Below are 16970 nucleotides of genomic sequence, written 5' to 3' on the forward strand. Positions count from 1 at the left end.
CCCCCCCACCTCAGTTCTCGGAGTGCAGAAGAGGGAAGAGCTGCCCTGGGAAGCCAGCGCTGGTCATGCCCACGCTGCCTGCTCTGACCCGAGGGCTGGAGGGGCTGTGGCAGGGCTGGCAGGGTGCCCTTCTTTCTCTGGGGGCACCACAGTGGGAGTGGTGAGCGCACTCTGATGCTCTTGCAGAGAGGAATCACCTTCCAGGTCTGGCCCACCAGCGCCTCTCCCTCTTTGAAAGAGCAAATGAACAACAACAAAAGCAACTTATTACCAAGGGATTTAATTGGTGATCTGGTTCTAGAGCACTCAAGCCTTGTCCCCCAGCTGACTGTCCCCCAAGAAAAGCCACACATCGCCAGATGAGAGCTGTTTCCTCTGCACTCTCCTTGGCAGCCCTCTGTAGAGGGAGGGAGACCCTCCAGGGAGGGTCCAGGCTTATGGGTCCCCTAGGGATCCCGCCCAGCAAGTCCCAGCCCAGGCCTGAGGGAAGGAAGGAGGGAGAGCAGTCCCGGGCCAAATCACCCCTACCCCATCACTGGAAAAAACCCACAACCCGAACCCCAAAGGCAGGAGATAGCCAAATGTCTTCATGGGGAAGCATTTCACAAATGGGGACTCTTGGTCTGTCCATCGCCTGAATCCAAGCGGTCGGTCTCGCTGAGTCACCCCTGAAGCCTCTGGTGTTGAAACTGGTCCGGTGCCTCTTGCTGATTAATGAATTACAAATCCCCCACCCATGAGCACTCTCCTGGCCACTGCGAAGAAGAACGAAGAACCCTGTGAACTTCAGGGAAAAACCCTCAGCCAAGCGCCCTTTTCTTTCCTCTGCGCTGGGCAGTGGGCCTGTGGTGCCCTCTTCCTGCCCCCCAGGGGGCATTGTGAGCCGGTTAGTCACCTGCCCCAGCCCCCGGCGCCTCGCTTAGCCTCAGCTTTTGGAAATGGGACAGGCGGCAGGACAATAGGCAAGGGGGGCGGTCAGCCCAGACACAGGGCAGCAGGAAAAACACCATCACTTGCTCCGAAGCCAGCTCGCTGGCATTTGGGAGAATGTGTCATTGCATTTACTCAGGGGGAGGCGGAGGGAGGGAAGGTTGGAGATGTGGAGGCAGAGGTAGGGTGAGTGCCGGGACCCGCCGGGCAGGAGGGGGCAGGCGCCCCAGGCCGACATCGAGGGAGAAGAAAAGGAGCGGGCAGCTCACTCCCCTAGCTCTTGGGAGTTTGCAGACGGACTGATGCCCTCCCCGCCCCCTCCCCCAGGAGGCCCAGGGTGGTACCGCCGCAGCCTCGCCTCACCTCACCCCACCCCCCCTCGGTGTTGTGGGAGGGAGAGGAGCCCCAGAAGCCCTCCCTTCCCTCCTCCCCCCTCCTCCCCCCACCCCGGGGAGGGCCGCTACAATTTGTGGTTACAGCTTTACACGTCAGAAAAAAAAAGTTTGCAGAATGTCCCACACCGAAAAAAAAAAAAATCCGAAACCGAGCGAAAAAAACCTGCGAGTGGGCCTGGCGGATGGGATTATTAAAGCTTCGCCGGAGCCGCGGCTCGCCCTCCCACTCCGCCAGCCTCCGGGAGAGGAGCCGCGCCCGGCCGGCCCGGCCCCCAGCCCCATGGACCTCCGAGCAGGTAGGAGCCAGGCGTCCGAGGCCCCGGCCCCCGCCCCCACCTAGGAGCCGCGAGATCCGGTTCCCGTGCTTCCCCCGGGGAGTCCCGAGTCGGGGCCGGGCCGGGGAGCCGGGCGCTGCCCCCGCCAGCGGGGCTCGAGCCGGCGGAGGCACGGCTGGGCGCCCTCGAGAGGGGCCGGGCGGGGACGCGGCATTCCTGGAGCCCGCTCGGCGGGACCAGGAGGTGGACGGGAGCGCGGCTGGGAGCCCGGGCTACTCGCGGACCCGGGGGGGGGGGGCGGCAACCTGGAGCCCGGCGGGGTGGGGTCCTGGGGATCCCGGAGGGACAGAGCCCCGCGCAAAAGTCGGGGAGAGTGAGTCCGAGGCGGGAGCAGGGCTGCGAAAGGGAGACTCGGCACGCGGGGAGGAGCGGGCCGGGAGAGGAAGAGGGCGGGAGGGAGGCACGGGGGAGCCCAAGGCCGGACCGGCGGGAGGCGAGGGGAGGCCGACACCTCGGGCCGCGCCGCTCTCCCTCCTCGGCCCGCCGGGAGGAGAGGGCGGGAAGGAGGGCGGGCGAGAGGAGTGGGGAGGGCGGAGGGCAGAGCTGAGCCTGGCCGGGCCGGGCCGGGCCGCGGGACTCGCGGCTTTCTTGCTGCGCGCCGCGCGGCAGGAGCCCACCATGCTGCCTGCGGCCGGGGAGCCGGCGGCAGGTAGGGGCCGGGCGGCTTGGCGGGCGGCGGCAGCGAGCCCCCCTGGCCGGCCCGCCATGGCCTGGGAGTGATTAGTGCGGAGGGCGGGCGCAGCCCAGCCGGACCGGGCAGGAAAGTCTGTCACCGGCCGGGGAGCGGAGGCAGCGGCAGCTGGGCCCTGGCGGCCCCCGGGCGGGCGGGCAGGGCAGGGAGTCGACGCGCGGGAAAGGGCAGCGGCCCGGCAGAGTCCGGAGCGCGGCGCCCCGGACCCCGCCCCCGCCCCCGCCGCCGGGAAGGGAGCGACCGGGCGGGAGCGGCCCGGGGGCGGGGCCGGGGGCGCCGGGGCCACACAGGGGGAAGGCGCCGCCACCGCGGGGAGGGGGACGGGAGCGAGAGGTCACCGCCGAGCGGGGAGGACCATGGAGCGGCCGCGGCCGCACAGTTCTCGGGCCGAGCCCGTCGAGGGAAAGCCCAAGTCCCCCGGGCCTCGATGGAGTCCCCTCATCCCTGCTCTCCCCACCTTCCTTCCCAGCAACTCCACACAGCGCTCCAGAAGCCCTCCCCACAGACTCCCAATCCCAGAGGACGCGTCCCTGTTTCCTCCTGCGCCCGGCCTGGCCCTCCCCGCTGGGGTAGGAGGGGGCTGCCAGGAGGGGAGGGGAGGCTGGAGGTCCTGTTTGGCAGGAGTAGTCCGAGCCCTGCAAAGAGGCTGTGGGTGGGGGGCACGGGACACACTCCTCTGTCAGGCTCTCTGACCCGGACCCATACTAGCTGACATCTCCCTGTTGTCACTGTCCCGACAGACTCCCTCCCTGGCTCGCGAGCACACAGCTGCCCCTCCCGTAGGACGCAAGGATATGTTTCCCTGACAGATCAGACCCGCTCCCCCGCACTGGCTCCAACACCCTCGCTGCCCCGGAGCTAGGCACTCAATCAGGGGAGGAAATGGACATCAGGCAACAATGGCAGCAACTGTCACCCAGCGGCCCCAGAAGTCTCTCCTCACAACTAGTGAAATGGCTCCCTCTTCCCACCTCACAGAGCCCTAAGCTCCCGCCCGTTCACACTTCTGCACACCACCCCTCCGTACCAGCTACTCTATCAGTGACACTTCACATTCCTCCCCACAATCCCACCTGCCTATTCACACCCTGGCTCCCGCATGCTCCCTCTGAGCCCCTCCCATACCCTCTGGATAACACCCTTTTAAGCACACCCACACAACTGCCGGACTATTTCCTTCATTTTGCACCCCCTCAGGCCTCCCCCTTTTTTGCTGGCTGCCCAGCTGCCTGGCTTTACCCCGCCCCCTCCTGGAGCACACCCAGGGTCCTCTTACCGCACAATCCAGAACCCTCTCACTTGGATAAAAGCCCAACTCCTGGGTCCGAATTGACTTTACAAGGCTAGGAGACTGGCCTACCCATCTGCTTCTTTCCCTGGGCCTCAGTTTCTTCTTCTGCCATTTTGGCTGGAAGAGAAGGGCAGGGAGGGGGCTGCTGAAGAGGACAGCAGAGGAGGAACCCACAGGATTGGGCTGAGAGAAACTTTAGCTTGCATAGTGCAGCCCCTTCACACAAGCCCAGTCACCTGAAGGGTTGGTGGCAAAGTGACGCCTGACTTCTGGGCCCATGTGTACCCACTCACTAAGCCACTTCTCAGTTGCCTGGGGCTAGGATAGGGAACCAAGGAGAGAACGGAAAGGAAAGAGAGAAAAGAGGGGAGGGCAGCCAGCCCAGAGGACAAGGAAAGATGGGCTCCTTCTCTGGGCCTTTCCCTAGGAAAGGGGTTGGGAGGTGCCCCCTACGAGGGCCGTTTCCTGGATCTCATACCACAGTGGACCCTCCATCCCCTAAACCACTTCATCCCCCCAGTTCTCCTCAACAGACCCCTCCAAGGTTACCAGGATGCTGGTTCTGGTCTGCCTGGAGGGTGAGGCCTTTTCTCTGGCTCCCACATTTAGCCCAACACCTCCAGAGCTCTGCGATGACTCCCTGGCTCCCACACTTTTGGCTGATAGTTCTTAGCCACCAATCCTCTGAATACCTGGTGCATCTGCTCTGCTGAGCCCCCCACCTTCACTTGAGTGAGGTCAGACTGGAGAACACAGGCCAGGGACTGCAGGGCAGCTGGCTAAAGACACGCAGACACAGGTATGCTGCCTGTATAGCCATGTTAGGGTGGCCTTGCGCTTGCATGGGCTGAGTAAGTGTGTGTGCATTCATGAGGGGGGCCTCGGTTCCCAGGGCCCAGGGATCTGGATGGAATTAGGGGCTGGCCGGGCAGGGGCCAGGATGGGGGGTGGGGGGGCTGCAGCAGGAAACGTGAGCTGCTCTCATTAGCTCCTCACGTGCTCAGCTGGATTTATAAACACAGGGGAAGACGGGATGTAAACAATCAGTGGGCAGCAGCCAGAGGCAGAGCTGGGGCGGGGGCGGGCTGGGGGCCAGGACTGGGGGAGGGGGCCCAGGACACAGCCCCAGTGGCCGGCTCCACCTGCACACCATGAGCCTGGAGGAGGATGGACGAGGGCTCCAGGGTGCCCACCGCACTTGCCCGCCCAGGGACAGAGGCCAGCTGCAAGTTGTGCTGAGTCCTAGTGCTTACAGCTAAACCACAGGTGTTCTCGGGCCCCAGGCGGCTTTCGGCTTTGCTGCCTAAGCTAGGGGACATCATGCCCAGAGTGGAAGCTGTTGTAACAGAGGGTAGAGCCCTGTCCCCTTACTCCTCTCCTCGCCTCTTCTCCCTCTGGATTTCTGAGGCTCCTTCCCTCTTTCTGGTTCTCTCCATGGGTCGGTCAGTCAGATCCTTCAGCTCTCCCCCCAACTCCCCAGCTTCAGTGACACAGTTACCTCAGAACTGAAATATTCCTGGAAACACCGGCCTCGTCTGGTTAATTTCATGAGCCGTTTTTCTGCCTGGATGACTTAGCTCTTGTTTTTCCAAAGGCTTCTCCCCCTGCTGTCCCTGAGTAGGGAATCAGTCCTCCCCAGGGATGTCCCACAGGACCCAGGAGGGGAAAGGGAAAACAAGGCCCAGAGCTGGGTACCTGACCTCCACCCCACTCCCCCCAGGGACACCATGGGCTAGGCAGAGCCCAGTCCCAAGACTCTGGCTAGCAGGGCTGCTCAGAGCAGGGTGGGGTAAAGAGGCACCTAGCTCTCAATTGCTGCTAGCTGGGACCCTCGACATTGCCACTAACTGTGAGAAGAGATCAGACTCAATCCTAAAAGCTGCCTCAAGGCTGGAAGGTCTGCTGCCCAACTCAGCAGGTCTCCAACCTCCGAAACTAACCCCACATTGTACCCATAGGATCTTGGGGTTGACTCAGCCAGATATCCAGGCTGAGGGTAGCCTGAAGCTTTGTGCAGAGAAAGGCCTGGAGTTGTCTTGGGATGTGTAGAACAGGGACTAGAAAGGAACTCAGAGTCAACAAGAGCTAGGGATGGAAAAGAAGAATGAGGAAAGGAACATTCAGGAGGGAAGCCACAGGCTGCAGATGTGGAGAAGGAAAAGGGGAGCCTGTCTCCCCAGGGAGCAGTTATGTGCCTGATCCTGCCTTCTGTCCTAAAACACACGTGTGGGGCATGCATGAGCGCGCGCGCACACACACACACTCTCACACACACACCGCACTTTAAACCAAGAGCCCTGCGCCCAAGAGGGCAGCGTCCTGAGACCAGCGGCTCCCTGCTCCTGTGCCCCATCAGTAAAGCCAGTCAGTCAGGCATCTGAAAGAGTCAAGACTGGCTGGTTGGGCCATTGCAAAAGTCCTCACCTGAGCCCTGTGCTCTGTAAGAGACGTTCTATACAGTTTGAATCCTAAACCCTGCCTAGTTTGTAGCCCTCTCAAAAACGCTGACCCAGCATTATGACTAACTCTAAACCTACCTAGTCTTAATTCGTACTTAACTCCACACTTATCCTAACTCTGAGTACAATCAGATTGTTAAAACCCCTATCCAACTTATTTCTAACTATCATAACAAGATATGTCATTATAGAAAATTTGCAAGTATATACTGTAAACTGGAAGAAAGAAACCACTTGTGATCTCACACCCACCCAAGCTTAAAGCCCAAACTAGCCCTCCTCGTAGTGACACTCCACGCATCACCCCATCTGACATCTACATCAACAAACTCACAAACCTTAGCCCCAGCCAACCCTCTGCCTGCCCAGACCTAACCACATCCCCCAGCTGGACTCAAACCTCAACCACACTCAATCAGCCAAATCCCAATAAACCAACCTGAAACTTTAAAAGTAACCCAGTCCTTAAACCTAACCTAACCAATGCCAATTATAGCCTTACTCTATCCTAACCCTAATTGCCGTTGCCAGTCTCAACGCCCACTGAATCCTGGCCTAGTGCTCTTGACCTTGGACCTCACCTAAAAGCTGGGAAAACCATGTTTCCCAACTGCCTACGTCTCACAGCACTGACCGCTGGCCTCTGGCATCCTGGGATGCCCGAACTCTCCGGCACCATCACCTGCCACACCCAACTCATCAAATGCATCATACTCTCTGTCTCTGTCTCTCTCCTGCTCATGCACTCGCCCTCACTGTCTTCACTGCAGGCTGATCAAAAGGCCTCATTCAGGTCAAACCCCATCCAACACCCTAGAGAAGAATGGGGCAAATCTCCATGCTGCAGCGAACCTGTCAGAGTGAATGCTAAATCTCCTTCAATCTAACTCTACCCTTTCCATACCCAGGAGTCATATTCCAGAATGTACTGACTACCCAAGCCAGTCCTGTGTCCTTCCACCTGCCCCTGGTGGTCTAATGCTACATCTTGCCTCTGACCCCAGTGGGCTGACCCTGTACCTTGCCTCCGACTCTCTCTTGTGGCTGCCTCTCTTGCGCCCCTCTCAGGGCTGACTTCTCTCAGCTTGAAACTCTTACATGTGTTGCTTTCCAACCACCACCACCACACCTCCCACCCCTGCTCCCCCTAAGCTGCAGTGGGACTGGGAGCGTGGGAGAGGATGGTGAGGTACAACCGGAGCCCAGGAATACTGATTCGCAGTCCCTAGGCCTGGCCCTGCCATGTACACACACGTATGTGTTGACACACAGACAATGACTCTGCTGACACACAGAAATACTCTCCCATATCTACTGGAAGACACACACACATAGGCCAAGTCCTCATCCTCAAACACAAACATGCCACCATACATACACTTTCTCAGGCCAGGAATGCTCCCCTCCTCCATCACCCCTGCCTCCCATCTGGTGCCCCACCCTCACCCCCCTCCCAGCCCGAGGTGGGGACAGACACCTGAGGGGCTGCCAGCTGCTTCCTTGACCAGACCAGGCCACCCTCACGCTCCCTGCCCATCTTGTCCACAGGGGACTCGTGGGGGATGCTAGCTTGCCTGTGCACTGTGCTCTGGCACCTCCCTGCAGTGCCAGCCCTCAACCGCACAGGGGACCCAGGGCCTGGCCCCTCCATCCAGAAAACCTATGACCTCACCCGCTACCTGGAGCACCAACTCCGCAGCTTGGCTGGGACCTATGTGAGTATCCAGGGCTCAGGGGCTGGGAGTTGGTTGAGGAATGAGGACTGGGGAAGAGAGACCAACTGGTAGGGTCCTGGTGAATGACTGGGTGATGGGGAGGGGCTTTGGCTCCAAGCAGTCTCCGTGTCTGGCCTGTGTCTGGCCTATCTCCTGCCCTGCCCTCTTAGGGAAGGTGCCCCCTCCTCCCCATTCCTGGCCCCAGGACTAGGCATGTGGGCAGGCCTCGCACCCGCCTTGGCCCATTGCCCCACTGGCTGTCAGCCCAGCCGCCCGCCTCCCCCTGGGGGCCGGGGAAGTCTCCTCTGTTTACACCATGTTGTGGTGTCTTTTGCACGGGTGGGGCTGGGTGGGGATGGAGGGGCCTCACCTCCCATGCCTGTGTTCCAGCTCGCCTCTGCCCCAGACCTGGGGCCCTGCTGCTCTGGACCCATGGGCCTCCCTTCTGTCTGCCTCTCCCATCCTAGCTGGGCCTCCTAGGGGGGACCTGGGGGAAGGGGGCTGTGGGGAACCCAGGCCAGTAGTGGCAGGGGGTTCAGGGTGTGGATGGAAGTTAGGCTTTGGGGGCAGTCCAGAGGTGTTCGGAGCGCCCGGGAGAGAAGGAAGGAGGGTCAGAGTTGCTGAGGACCATGGGGAACTGGCCCCTCTTCCCGTGTTCCTCTTCCACATCCCAGACCCTACTTGGGAGCCAGGGAAAGAAAGGGGAGGAGGGTGGCGGGGGAGCTGGCTCCAGCCCCAGGATACACCGAGGAAATTAGTTTGTCTCTGTGCTTGTCAGCGTGTGAACCTCCCCCTGGGCCCTTGCCTATCCCAGGCCTCCCCCCTCTCTTCTCCCTTTCTCTCCCAGCTGAACTGTCTCCCTCACCCTTTCCCTGGGCCCCAGGCCCCTCCCAAGAGGGTTGGCAAGGCTCTATCCTCTTCCCTAGACTGTCTTCCATACTCTTCCTCTTGCCCAACCCTTGAGATGGCCTCAGTTTATTCCTTCTGCGCCTCTGAGCCCTTCTTGGGGGCATTAGCGAGGACCTCTGTTCCCTGCCCTTCACCTGGGGGACTGGGCATGTCAAGGGAGCACATGGAGCTTGGATGCTCAAGGGCCCCCTGCCTTTCCACCCACTTCTCCCTCTCTGGTTTCCCCATCCAGGAAACCTTTGCTTGATTCTGCTACCCCCTCCAGCTCCCGACCCTTTTTCTCTCCTGGCTTTCCCTGCCAAATTTCTTGAAGGAGTGGTCTACACCCTCTGCCTCCACTTCCTCTCCACCCACTCACTCCTTAACCCCCTGCAATCTGGCTTCCAGGCCACTGAAACAGTTCTCTCTAAGGTCGTCAGGCACCTCCTTCTTGCCAAACCCAATGGTATTTTCTAAGGCTCTCTCTCCTCGCTCTGTTTTGCAGCCACACTGTTGAGCACTGCTGCCTTCCTGAACTCCTCTTCTTGGCTCTGGACTCTCCTGTCCACCTTCACCTCTGCAGCCTGGCCTTCTGGGTCCTCGTGGCTCCTCTTCCTCTCTGCCCGGCCACACCACCCCCTCGCCCCCCGCACCCGTGGCCTTCTCCCAAGACTTAACACACACAGCCAATCAGCATGTCTTTCCAGAGTTTCTCCTGCGTGCTTTTTGCTTTCTACACTTCTCCATAGGAGAGCTCATCACCCCCATTGCTTCAACTGTCACCTCCATGCAAATGACATCTCTGGAGAAACAGGGGAGGCCCATGAACACAGAGGCCTAGTGTGGAGATGGGACCAGTGTCAGGGGACACCAGAAATAGAAGCTTTCGGGGAAAGTATCTCCTGGCAGGCGAACTGGCTCCTCCGCCCTCCTCCTTCCCCATTGCCCTCTCCTTTTCACAGCTGAACTACCTGGGCCCCCCTTTCAACGAGCCTGACTTCAACCCACCTCGGCTGGGGGCAGAGACTCTGCCCAGGGCCACTGTCAACCTGGATGTGTGGCGAAGCCTCAACGACAAACTACGGCTGACGCAGAACTACGAGGCCTACAGCCACCTCCTGTGCTACTTGCGTGGCCTCAACCGCCAGGCCGCCACGGCCGAGCTGCGTCGCAGCCTGGCTCACTTCTGCACCAGCCTCCAGGGCCTGCTGGGCAGCATCGCAGGCGTTATGGCAGCGCTCGGCTACCCGCTGCCCCAGCCTCTGCCCGGGACCGAGCCCACCTGGGCCCCTGGCCCTGCCCACAGTGACTTCCTTCAAAAGATGGACGACTTCTGGCTGCTGAAGGAGCTGCAGACCTGGCTCTGGCGCTCAGCCAAGGACTTCAACCGGCTCAAGAAAAAGATGCAGACTCCAGCAGCTGCAGTCACCCTGCACCTGGAGGCCCATGGCTTCTGATCTCTGACCTTCTCTGTCCCCTCCCTCTTCAAACCCTGCTCCCACTCTGGGAGGGAGGAACATGTATGCCAACACTTGTTAAGCCAGGAGACAGAAGCCAAGAGCCTCTAGCCCTCCCTGGACTTGGAGGAGGGTGTGATGCAATAAAGCCCATCCCTCCCCACTTCCCAAAGTCCTACAGGTCTGGGGAAGAGGTGCAATAGGCCCATCCCATTTCCACAGGAAGTAATGCTCAAGGGAGCCCGAAGTGGTTCACGTTGGTGCAAAGGCTCTCATGGCTTCCTGCTTCCTGCCCACCACTTGCCAGTGTCCACCCAGACCCTCAAGTGGCACTTCCAGGAAGCGTGCCTGTTGGCAGGGAGGGGACCGCCATCACATGTGCCTTTCTGGGGTGAAGCTCTTTGGCTGCCTCACTCTCCTTAGATGGGTGTTACTCCCCTCCCCCCAAATAACTCAATACATCCAATTCAGGAAACAAACCCAGTAGCAAGTCCAAACAGAAAGAGATGGGATTAAAAATGAAACAGGTGGGGTCTGCATGGGAGGTAATACTGAAAGCAGAGAAGCAGGGACAGACTGGACCCAGGGGTCACCAAGGCAATCGGTGGCATAGGGTGGCAACCAAAAGGACATTGCCTTGAAATTTCTTGCCAGCTTCACGGTGCCTCCTCTCTGCCTCCTTTCCCAGGGTATCTGTGGGTTGCCCAGGCTGGGGAGGGCAACCATAGCCACAGCCACAGAATTTCCTGAAAGTTTACATTGCAGTAGCATTTCGGGGTGTGGGGGGGCAGCTCCCCCAGGCCCTGCCCCCCAGCCCCACCCACTCATGACTCTAAGTTTGTTGTATTAATATTTATTTATTTGGAGATGTTATTTATTAGATGATATTTATTGCAGAATTTCTATTCTTGTATTAACAAATAAAACGCTTGCCCCAGAACTTCATCTCTTTGCTTGGCCTCACCCCTTCTCCTGGCTCTCGTGTCTTGTTCTCCTGGCCTTCCTCTCTGGGCTCCCACACCTGCCAGTGGAGAGCTGGGAGCCCCAGGGTTAGCTCAAGAGAGGCCAAGAGCTTGAGGAAGAGGCCCTGTACCCTGTGCCCACCGAGAAGATGTGCACACAGCCGACTTCACTCCTGCCCCTCCATCCACATTGTGCTCCTCCTTTAGTCCTCCCAGATAGCTTCCTGTCACTTACCTTCCTCCTCCCAGCCTGTGTTCGGTCCACCTCACTTCTCTGGGTGACTTTAATGGTCTCATATGTCTGTCTCCCTGCAGAGCCATCTGTCTGCCTTCCAGGCTCAGCTTCCCCAGGACCCCTACCTGTGACCACCTGCCGGGGCCCCCCAGAAGTAATCCTCACCTTCTCAACACCCTTTGTCTCCTAGGGAGGGCAAAAGACCTAGGCCAAGTCACAAGTCTCAGCAGTGATCTGCTCCTTTCTCTCCAACATGAAACCGCAGATTCGAGGGAAAGAGAAACTCGTATTGGACTGTAAACGAATGGGATAGGTGCCATTCAAGGGATGGCCTAAGCTCAAATCCCATGTCTATCATCTACTGGCTGAGTGACCTTGGACAAATGATTTAAAGCTCTCTGTTCTCCAGTTTCCCCATCTATAAAATGGGAATAATTAAAAACCCTTATAAGAATGTTGGAAAGGATAAGAGAAGCAATAAAGGTAAGATGCTTGGCTGAGGCAGCAGCGATTAGGAATCACAGATGACACATCTATGTGTCATGACATTCTAGTGAAGGGCCACTGGGTAAATCAATGGGCTAACTGCTCCCAGGTAATAGTGGCTATTTTACAAGGGCCTCCGGGAGACAGAGCCTTCAGTGAAGGCAGTAACAACGGATGGTGATGTCAGTCAGTTGACAAATATTTTAAAGACCTAATTACCCGCCCAGCACTGTGCTAACTGGTGTAGGAAAGCCAAAAGAAGTCCAAGACCTGATTTGGCTCCTGCCCTTACGGAGCCTGCAATCTACCTGGGAAGACACTGTGCTTACCTGAGATGATAAGGAGCGAAACCATGTGCGCATACGTGGGCGACAGGGGCCAGGAGGTAGTGACGAGTGAGCCGCCGGGAAAGGGAGAGGTGGGGCGAGGGAGAGGTGTGAGGGTAGGTGCAGGAGCTATTGGACTTGCTTGTGGGTGGCGTGAGCCAGGCTGTGCTGAAGGTCCCTGAGTCACCTGACCCAAGTTGGTGAGAACTTGCCCATCCTGAGGGCCCCAGGCTCCTCGGACTGAGACGTCTGCCCAGGCATGGCCAGGGGCACCTGCAGGCCCTGCCTCCAGCCTCACGAGATACAAAGGAGAGGGCCTCTGGGCTGTCTCCATCCAGGGCCTGCATTGTGTAAGGCACCAAGCAAGAGGCGAAACGGGATACAGGGAAAAGGAAGGTAGGTCCCACACTGCTGTGCCGCAGGCTTATGGGGGCACGCTCTGCGTCTTCTCCATCTCTCTGTCTCAGCACCCAGCTCAGGCTCAAGCTCAAGTCCCAAGAAGTTGTTCCCTTAGTGTGCTGAACAGAACAATCCAGAAAAGGAACCAGTCCCCCATCTCCTACCCCCTGCCAAATGCTAGAATCCAAGGCAGAAGTTGATCAGAAAGACCCAGGCAAAATACTATTTAGGTCAAGAAGGAAGGAGTGACTGCCTCCAGCTGGGTGAGGGCCCTGCTAGTCTGTGAGCCCTGTAGGGGAGGAAACGGCATCTGAAGTCACTGCTGTATTTCCAGTGCTAGGATGTGGGATTTGACAGCATGCTTGGAGGATGGGCAGGACAAGGGATAGTTGTGTCTGTCTCCCTTTTAAGCAGGTAGCATCTTGAGGACAGGCTCCACAGTTAAGTCATCCTTGCATCCCTGCCGCATTTTAGCATGATGCAGGGCACAGAATAAAGTACTCAATGATTTGATTTAAACTGATTCAAAGAGTGTCAAGACAATAGTGTATTAGAAGCCAAGAGAAGAGAATTTTAATGAGCCAGCTGATCAACAGTGTCAGATGCCCCCAAGAACCACAAGAAGACTCTGGGGAGAATCCACTGGCTTTGTAAACAGGAAGTCACGGGTGACCTATGCAAGAACAGTTGAGAGACACATCAAATTGTGAGATTAAAGAAGGAGGTGGTGAGAAGGAAGTAGGAAGGGTGAATACATTCCCTCAGGAGTTTGGTGACAAAGGGAATACCTAGGGGGAGTAACAGGATCCCAGAAGGTTTTCTGTTAGCTTGGTTGGTTTGCTGCTACTGTTTTTAAGTAGAAGAGATCAGAACATGTTCTTGTTGCATGAGGGGTGATGGCTGGAGAACTGAGAGGGTCGGGGAATAGAATCAGGGACATGCATAGGAGAATGAAAAGGGTTTCTGGGCAGTTATGTGGCACCAGCCAGGTGACATCAGCAAACACATCTCTGTCATGGACCCGTCGGCATGGATTGAGACATTCTTTGACATTTATTTCCTAACAAGCCAGACAGAGGTGGCCAGAGGTGGCCTGAGGTGGGGACAGAGAGAAGAGGGGCCATTTCCCAAAGCTGAGGACTGGCAAGGCAGGACTGGCAGAGAATCCAGAGGTGAGACTCCAGAGGGCTAGAACTCGTGCTGTTGACTGGTTGTGAGCCACACAGCACATGTAGGGTGGGTAGCAGAGGGAAACGGGGGCGGGGGCTGGGGTGGCTGCAGAGGAGCATCCAGTCAGAAAGGGCATTTCAGAGTCTGAGTTCTTAAACTCTCCTCCAAACAGTTCCCTGCAGATGATGTCAGGGGTGAGTCCTTCTTGTGGGTTTTGACACTGTGGACCACGGGACAGGTAGCTCCTGAAAAATGACAGGTCATCTGGCTTTTCTGTGAATGAGTCTCCATTCACACTGAGTCTCCATCCACAGCTGCTTTAGGAGACGTGATGAGTTGTCATTGGTTATCTTAGGTTCCACCTCTTAAGTATGGTCTCATGGTCACGGGCCCAGGTATGTAGAGGTCAGTTTAAGAACTGGAATACCTGGGGACTTCCAGTGTCACGGGGCGGGGGGGGGGCATTATCTCTAGAACTCTTCTGTTTCCAGGAAAGCTAGGGAGAATGGGAGAGGAGAGAAGGTCCCCCCCTGTCACCTCCAGATAGCATGCTGTGGATAAGAAATCTCATCCTCATCTTGGGTGCCCGGAAACACACCTGTGTTTGAGAGCAGGCATACAAGACAGAGAACTGTCACTTGCGGGAGGCGACTTCCAGGATGGTGGTGATGGGAGCGGATATAGCAGGGCCTCTGATGACGGCTGGCCAGAGGGTGATCATGCCTTGCCATCTTCCTGCTTTTGCAAAGACTGACCCATACCCAGGACTTAGGTGCCCCTTGGTATGTGAGGAGACTCATTCAAGCACCTGTCACACACCCCCAACATCTGCCCACTTGCAAAGGCCACCCCAAATGGGGAAAGGCCAAGAGAGGCTCTTGTTACCCTCAGCCTAGAGGGCAAGGGCTGGTGATGCGGGCCTGGCTTAGTGCTCTGATGGCGGGCTCCCTCTCAGCTCCCCCCTCTTCTCTGGAGCCACAATTGTCCCTGCCTTTGTCCCTTCAATTCTGGAGCTCCCTGACTCAGCCTGGTTCCCCAATTTCCCAGCAGTGGACAAAGCCCTTGTCAGTGGGGTGGGGGTGGGGGCAGTGAGGGAGGAACTGTGAGCTTTAGAACTTCAGAGTTCCAGTGCTTTCCTTCAATGTCCTCTCAGCCTTCAGCATCCCTTAGTTTCCCTAGTTCAGAGGTCACCTCTAGGTTCCTCAACTTTCCTCTAATCTCCAAGGTCAGGCTGATGGGTGGAAACTAAGTAGGATCTTCCTCCCAACTGGACAAAGTCTGACACCTCGTGGCCAAGGTGAGGAATGGCCTTTTCAAATCTCCCTAGGACTTCTCTACAGTCGTGATGGTCAAGGTGAAAGGGGAGGTGATGGGAGGAGGTTTGGATGGGGTGGTTTGGGACAGGGAAGAAGAGACATCCAACGGCAGAAAACCCAGACCCAGGACAACTTTTGCCTTCCACCAGGCTCCTGCCCCTTAAGCCCACGAGGTCAAGAACCTGGAGCAGGAGGAGGGGTGTGAGTCTGGTGCCCAGAATCTCCAGCTCAGGGTGGATGGCAGGGCCTGAGGGCCTGAGGAAGCGGGTTGCTGGGGGAGGTCAGGAGAGCGGGCTATACCCCAGAGCCCTCTGGGCCCCAGGCAGCTGCTTCCCTCCCTCCTTCCTAGCTAGCTGCCCCCACTATCCTAGCTCTAGCTGGCTCTCCCCATGAGCCCCATTGTGAGCTGGGGGAAGAGAAGTGGCTCTTAGGGCGCATGCAAAGTACTGAGGCCCCCTATCCTGCCACATTGTCTGAGCTAAGCCGGGCCTAATTCCCCTTCCCCTTGGAGCAGTCAGTGGTGGGGCTCCACCCTCAGGAAAGTGCGGGGATGCTGTTCCAGTTCTTTTCTCTTCTTTCCTCTTGGGTTCCTCCAAGACTTTGGCCTTCACTCTGAAGCAAGGGCCTTGAGTGTTCCCAGGCCAAGGTGCAAAGGTCACTCCTGCTAATCTCATCCCCAGCTTCTGGGGGTCAGAGAGGACAAGGAACCTAAGCCTGGGTCTCAGGAAATTCCCTGAAGGAGTTAGCCCTCTGGTGTCAGACCTATGGCCAGGCCCTCCAGTGTGAAGCCTGAACTGTGACAGACCCCAGGGCAGCAGTTTTGCAGACAGGCCAGGAAGTTGCCTGAGAAGGGATAGGGGTCCCAGGAAGGAAGGTTAAAGGAGGCAGACAAGGTTGGGGGAGTAAAGAAGGAAAAGACCTGAGGATGGGCAGGCCAAGGTCTGGCCTAGTTGCCAGCACAACTTACGGATCAAGATGTCAAGACAGGGAAGATTGCCAGTTGGACAGTGATGATTCCCAAACCCCTGGGTGCCAACTCCTTCAAGCCTTGGGGGTTGATCCCACAGCTATCTGACTAGCAGAGGCGGGCCATGCTGCCTGGGGAGAGTTGTCTCAACTCCAGGCCAGAGAGCCAGTCCTAGGTGCCTGCACTTGAGCTGACCACCTGGGCTGGGAGAAGCTGAATGAAGGCCAGGGGGAACATCTTCCAGGTGGGTGGGGGAGGCTAGCAGGGCCTGGGCCAGGCAGGGCTGGGGGCAGCTGGCAGGGGTGGCCCAGACAGTGCCCACAGAACAGGCCAGGGTGCCAGAGAGGAGAGGGAATGAGCTCGGGTGGCAGTAGGAGCCACTGTGGCCGCCCAGCAGCATACCCCATTTCACGCTCCCTGGGCGGCGGCAGGGCCCCACGGCTATCAGCTTTCAGGGGTGGGAGGGACCAGGAATGAGGAGGGGTCTGCCCCACCCACGGTTCCCTATCCCTCAGGGCTTTGTGGGCTCAGGAGTTGGGTGCCACACACTTCTGGACACGCCTTCTGGGGAGGGGTTGTCAGTCCCATAGAGCCTGGGCACCAGCCCTCTGAGGAGTATTCAGTGCCTGACTGTACCCCACACCTACGCCCGTCCCATGCCTGGTGGAGAGGGCCTCCCTGCTCCCCTCCCCAATGCAGCAGAGCCCCTGTCTCCCTCACTCTGGGCCCCACTTAGTCCAGGAGGCAGATGGGGGGATTAGACAGGCCAAGCCCAAACAGTAAAGCAGGGAAGGGCCCTCCAGCTCTGTACAGTGCGCCCACAAGCTCTCACTCTTCCACTCAGCCCTCCTCAAGGAAGGGATGGGGAGAGCCAGGAGGAAGGAAGCCCCTGAAGACAAGGCCTGTTCTGCCCTCTCCTTCGGTGGTCTGCTCCCCAGAGCGTTCTCT

General features: G+C 58.1%; 1 protein-coding gene and 1 long non-coding RNA gene across 5 annotated transcripts in view; one reads left to right on the forward strand and one right to left on the reverse strand.

Annotated features, from left to right (window-relative positions):
• Positions 1-261: 261 nt before the first annotated feature.
• LOC123617339 (uncharacterized) overlaps positions 262-16970 on the reverse strand; it is a 41097-nt gene continuing 24388 nt past the window's right edge. The window contains exon 3 of the long non-coding RNA XR_012509506.1: positions 262-755. This is a non-coding gene — a long non-coding RNA (uncharacterized LOC123617339). The remainder of the gene's footprint in view (positions 756-16970) is intronic.
• Positions 1248-11106, forward strand: CLCF1 (cardiotrophin like cytokine factor 1). Of its 4 annotated transcripts, none has more exons than XM_074371663.1 (4): positions 1248-1621; positions 2821-2920; positions 7650-7816; positions 9667-11106. In XM_074371663.1, exons 1-4 carry the CDS (start codon positions 1508-1510, stop codon positions 10159-10161), a joined length of 876 nt encoding a protein of 291 aa, XP_074227764.1. In that variant the 5' UTR covers positions 1248-1507; the 3' UTR covers positions 10162-11106. The 4 variants fall into 4 exon arrangements, with proteins under 4 accessions (XP_074227764.1, XP_074227765.1, XP_074227767.1 ...); XM_074371666.1 differs by lacking the exon at positions 1248-1621 and adding an exon at positions 1909-2309; XM_074371664.1 differs by lacking the exon at positions 2821-2920.

This window comes from Camelus bactrianus, chromosome 10 (assembly GCF_048773025.1).
Source record: "Camelus bactrianus isolate YW-2024 breed Bactrian camel chromosome 10, ASM4877302v1, whole genome shotgun sequence".
Taxonomy (NCBI): Eukaryota; Metazoa; Chordata; class Mammalia; order Artiodactyla; family Camelidae; genus Camelus; species Camelus bactrianus.

Coding starts and splice junctions, on each gene's coding strand:
- CLCF1 (XM_074371663.1), top strand. CDS start 1,508: ATGGGATTATTAAAGCTTCGCCGGAGCCGCGGCTCGCCCTCCCACTCC. Junction 2,921..7,649: donor GCCTGGCCCTCCCCGCTGGG/GTAGGAGGGGGC, acceptor TCTTGTCCACAG/GGGACTCGTGGGGGATGCTA. Junction 7,817..9,666: donor GCAGCTTGGCTGGGACCTAT/GTGAGTATCCAG, acceptor TCCTTTTCACAG/CTGAACTACCTGGGCCCCCC.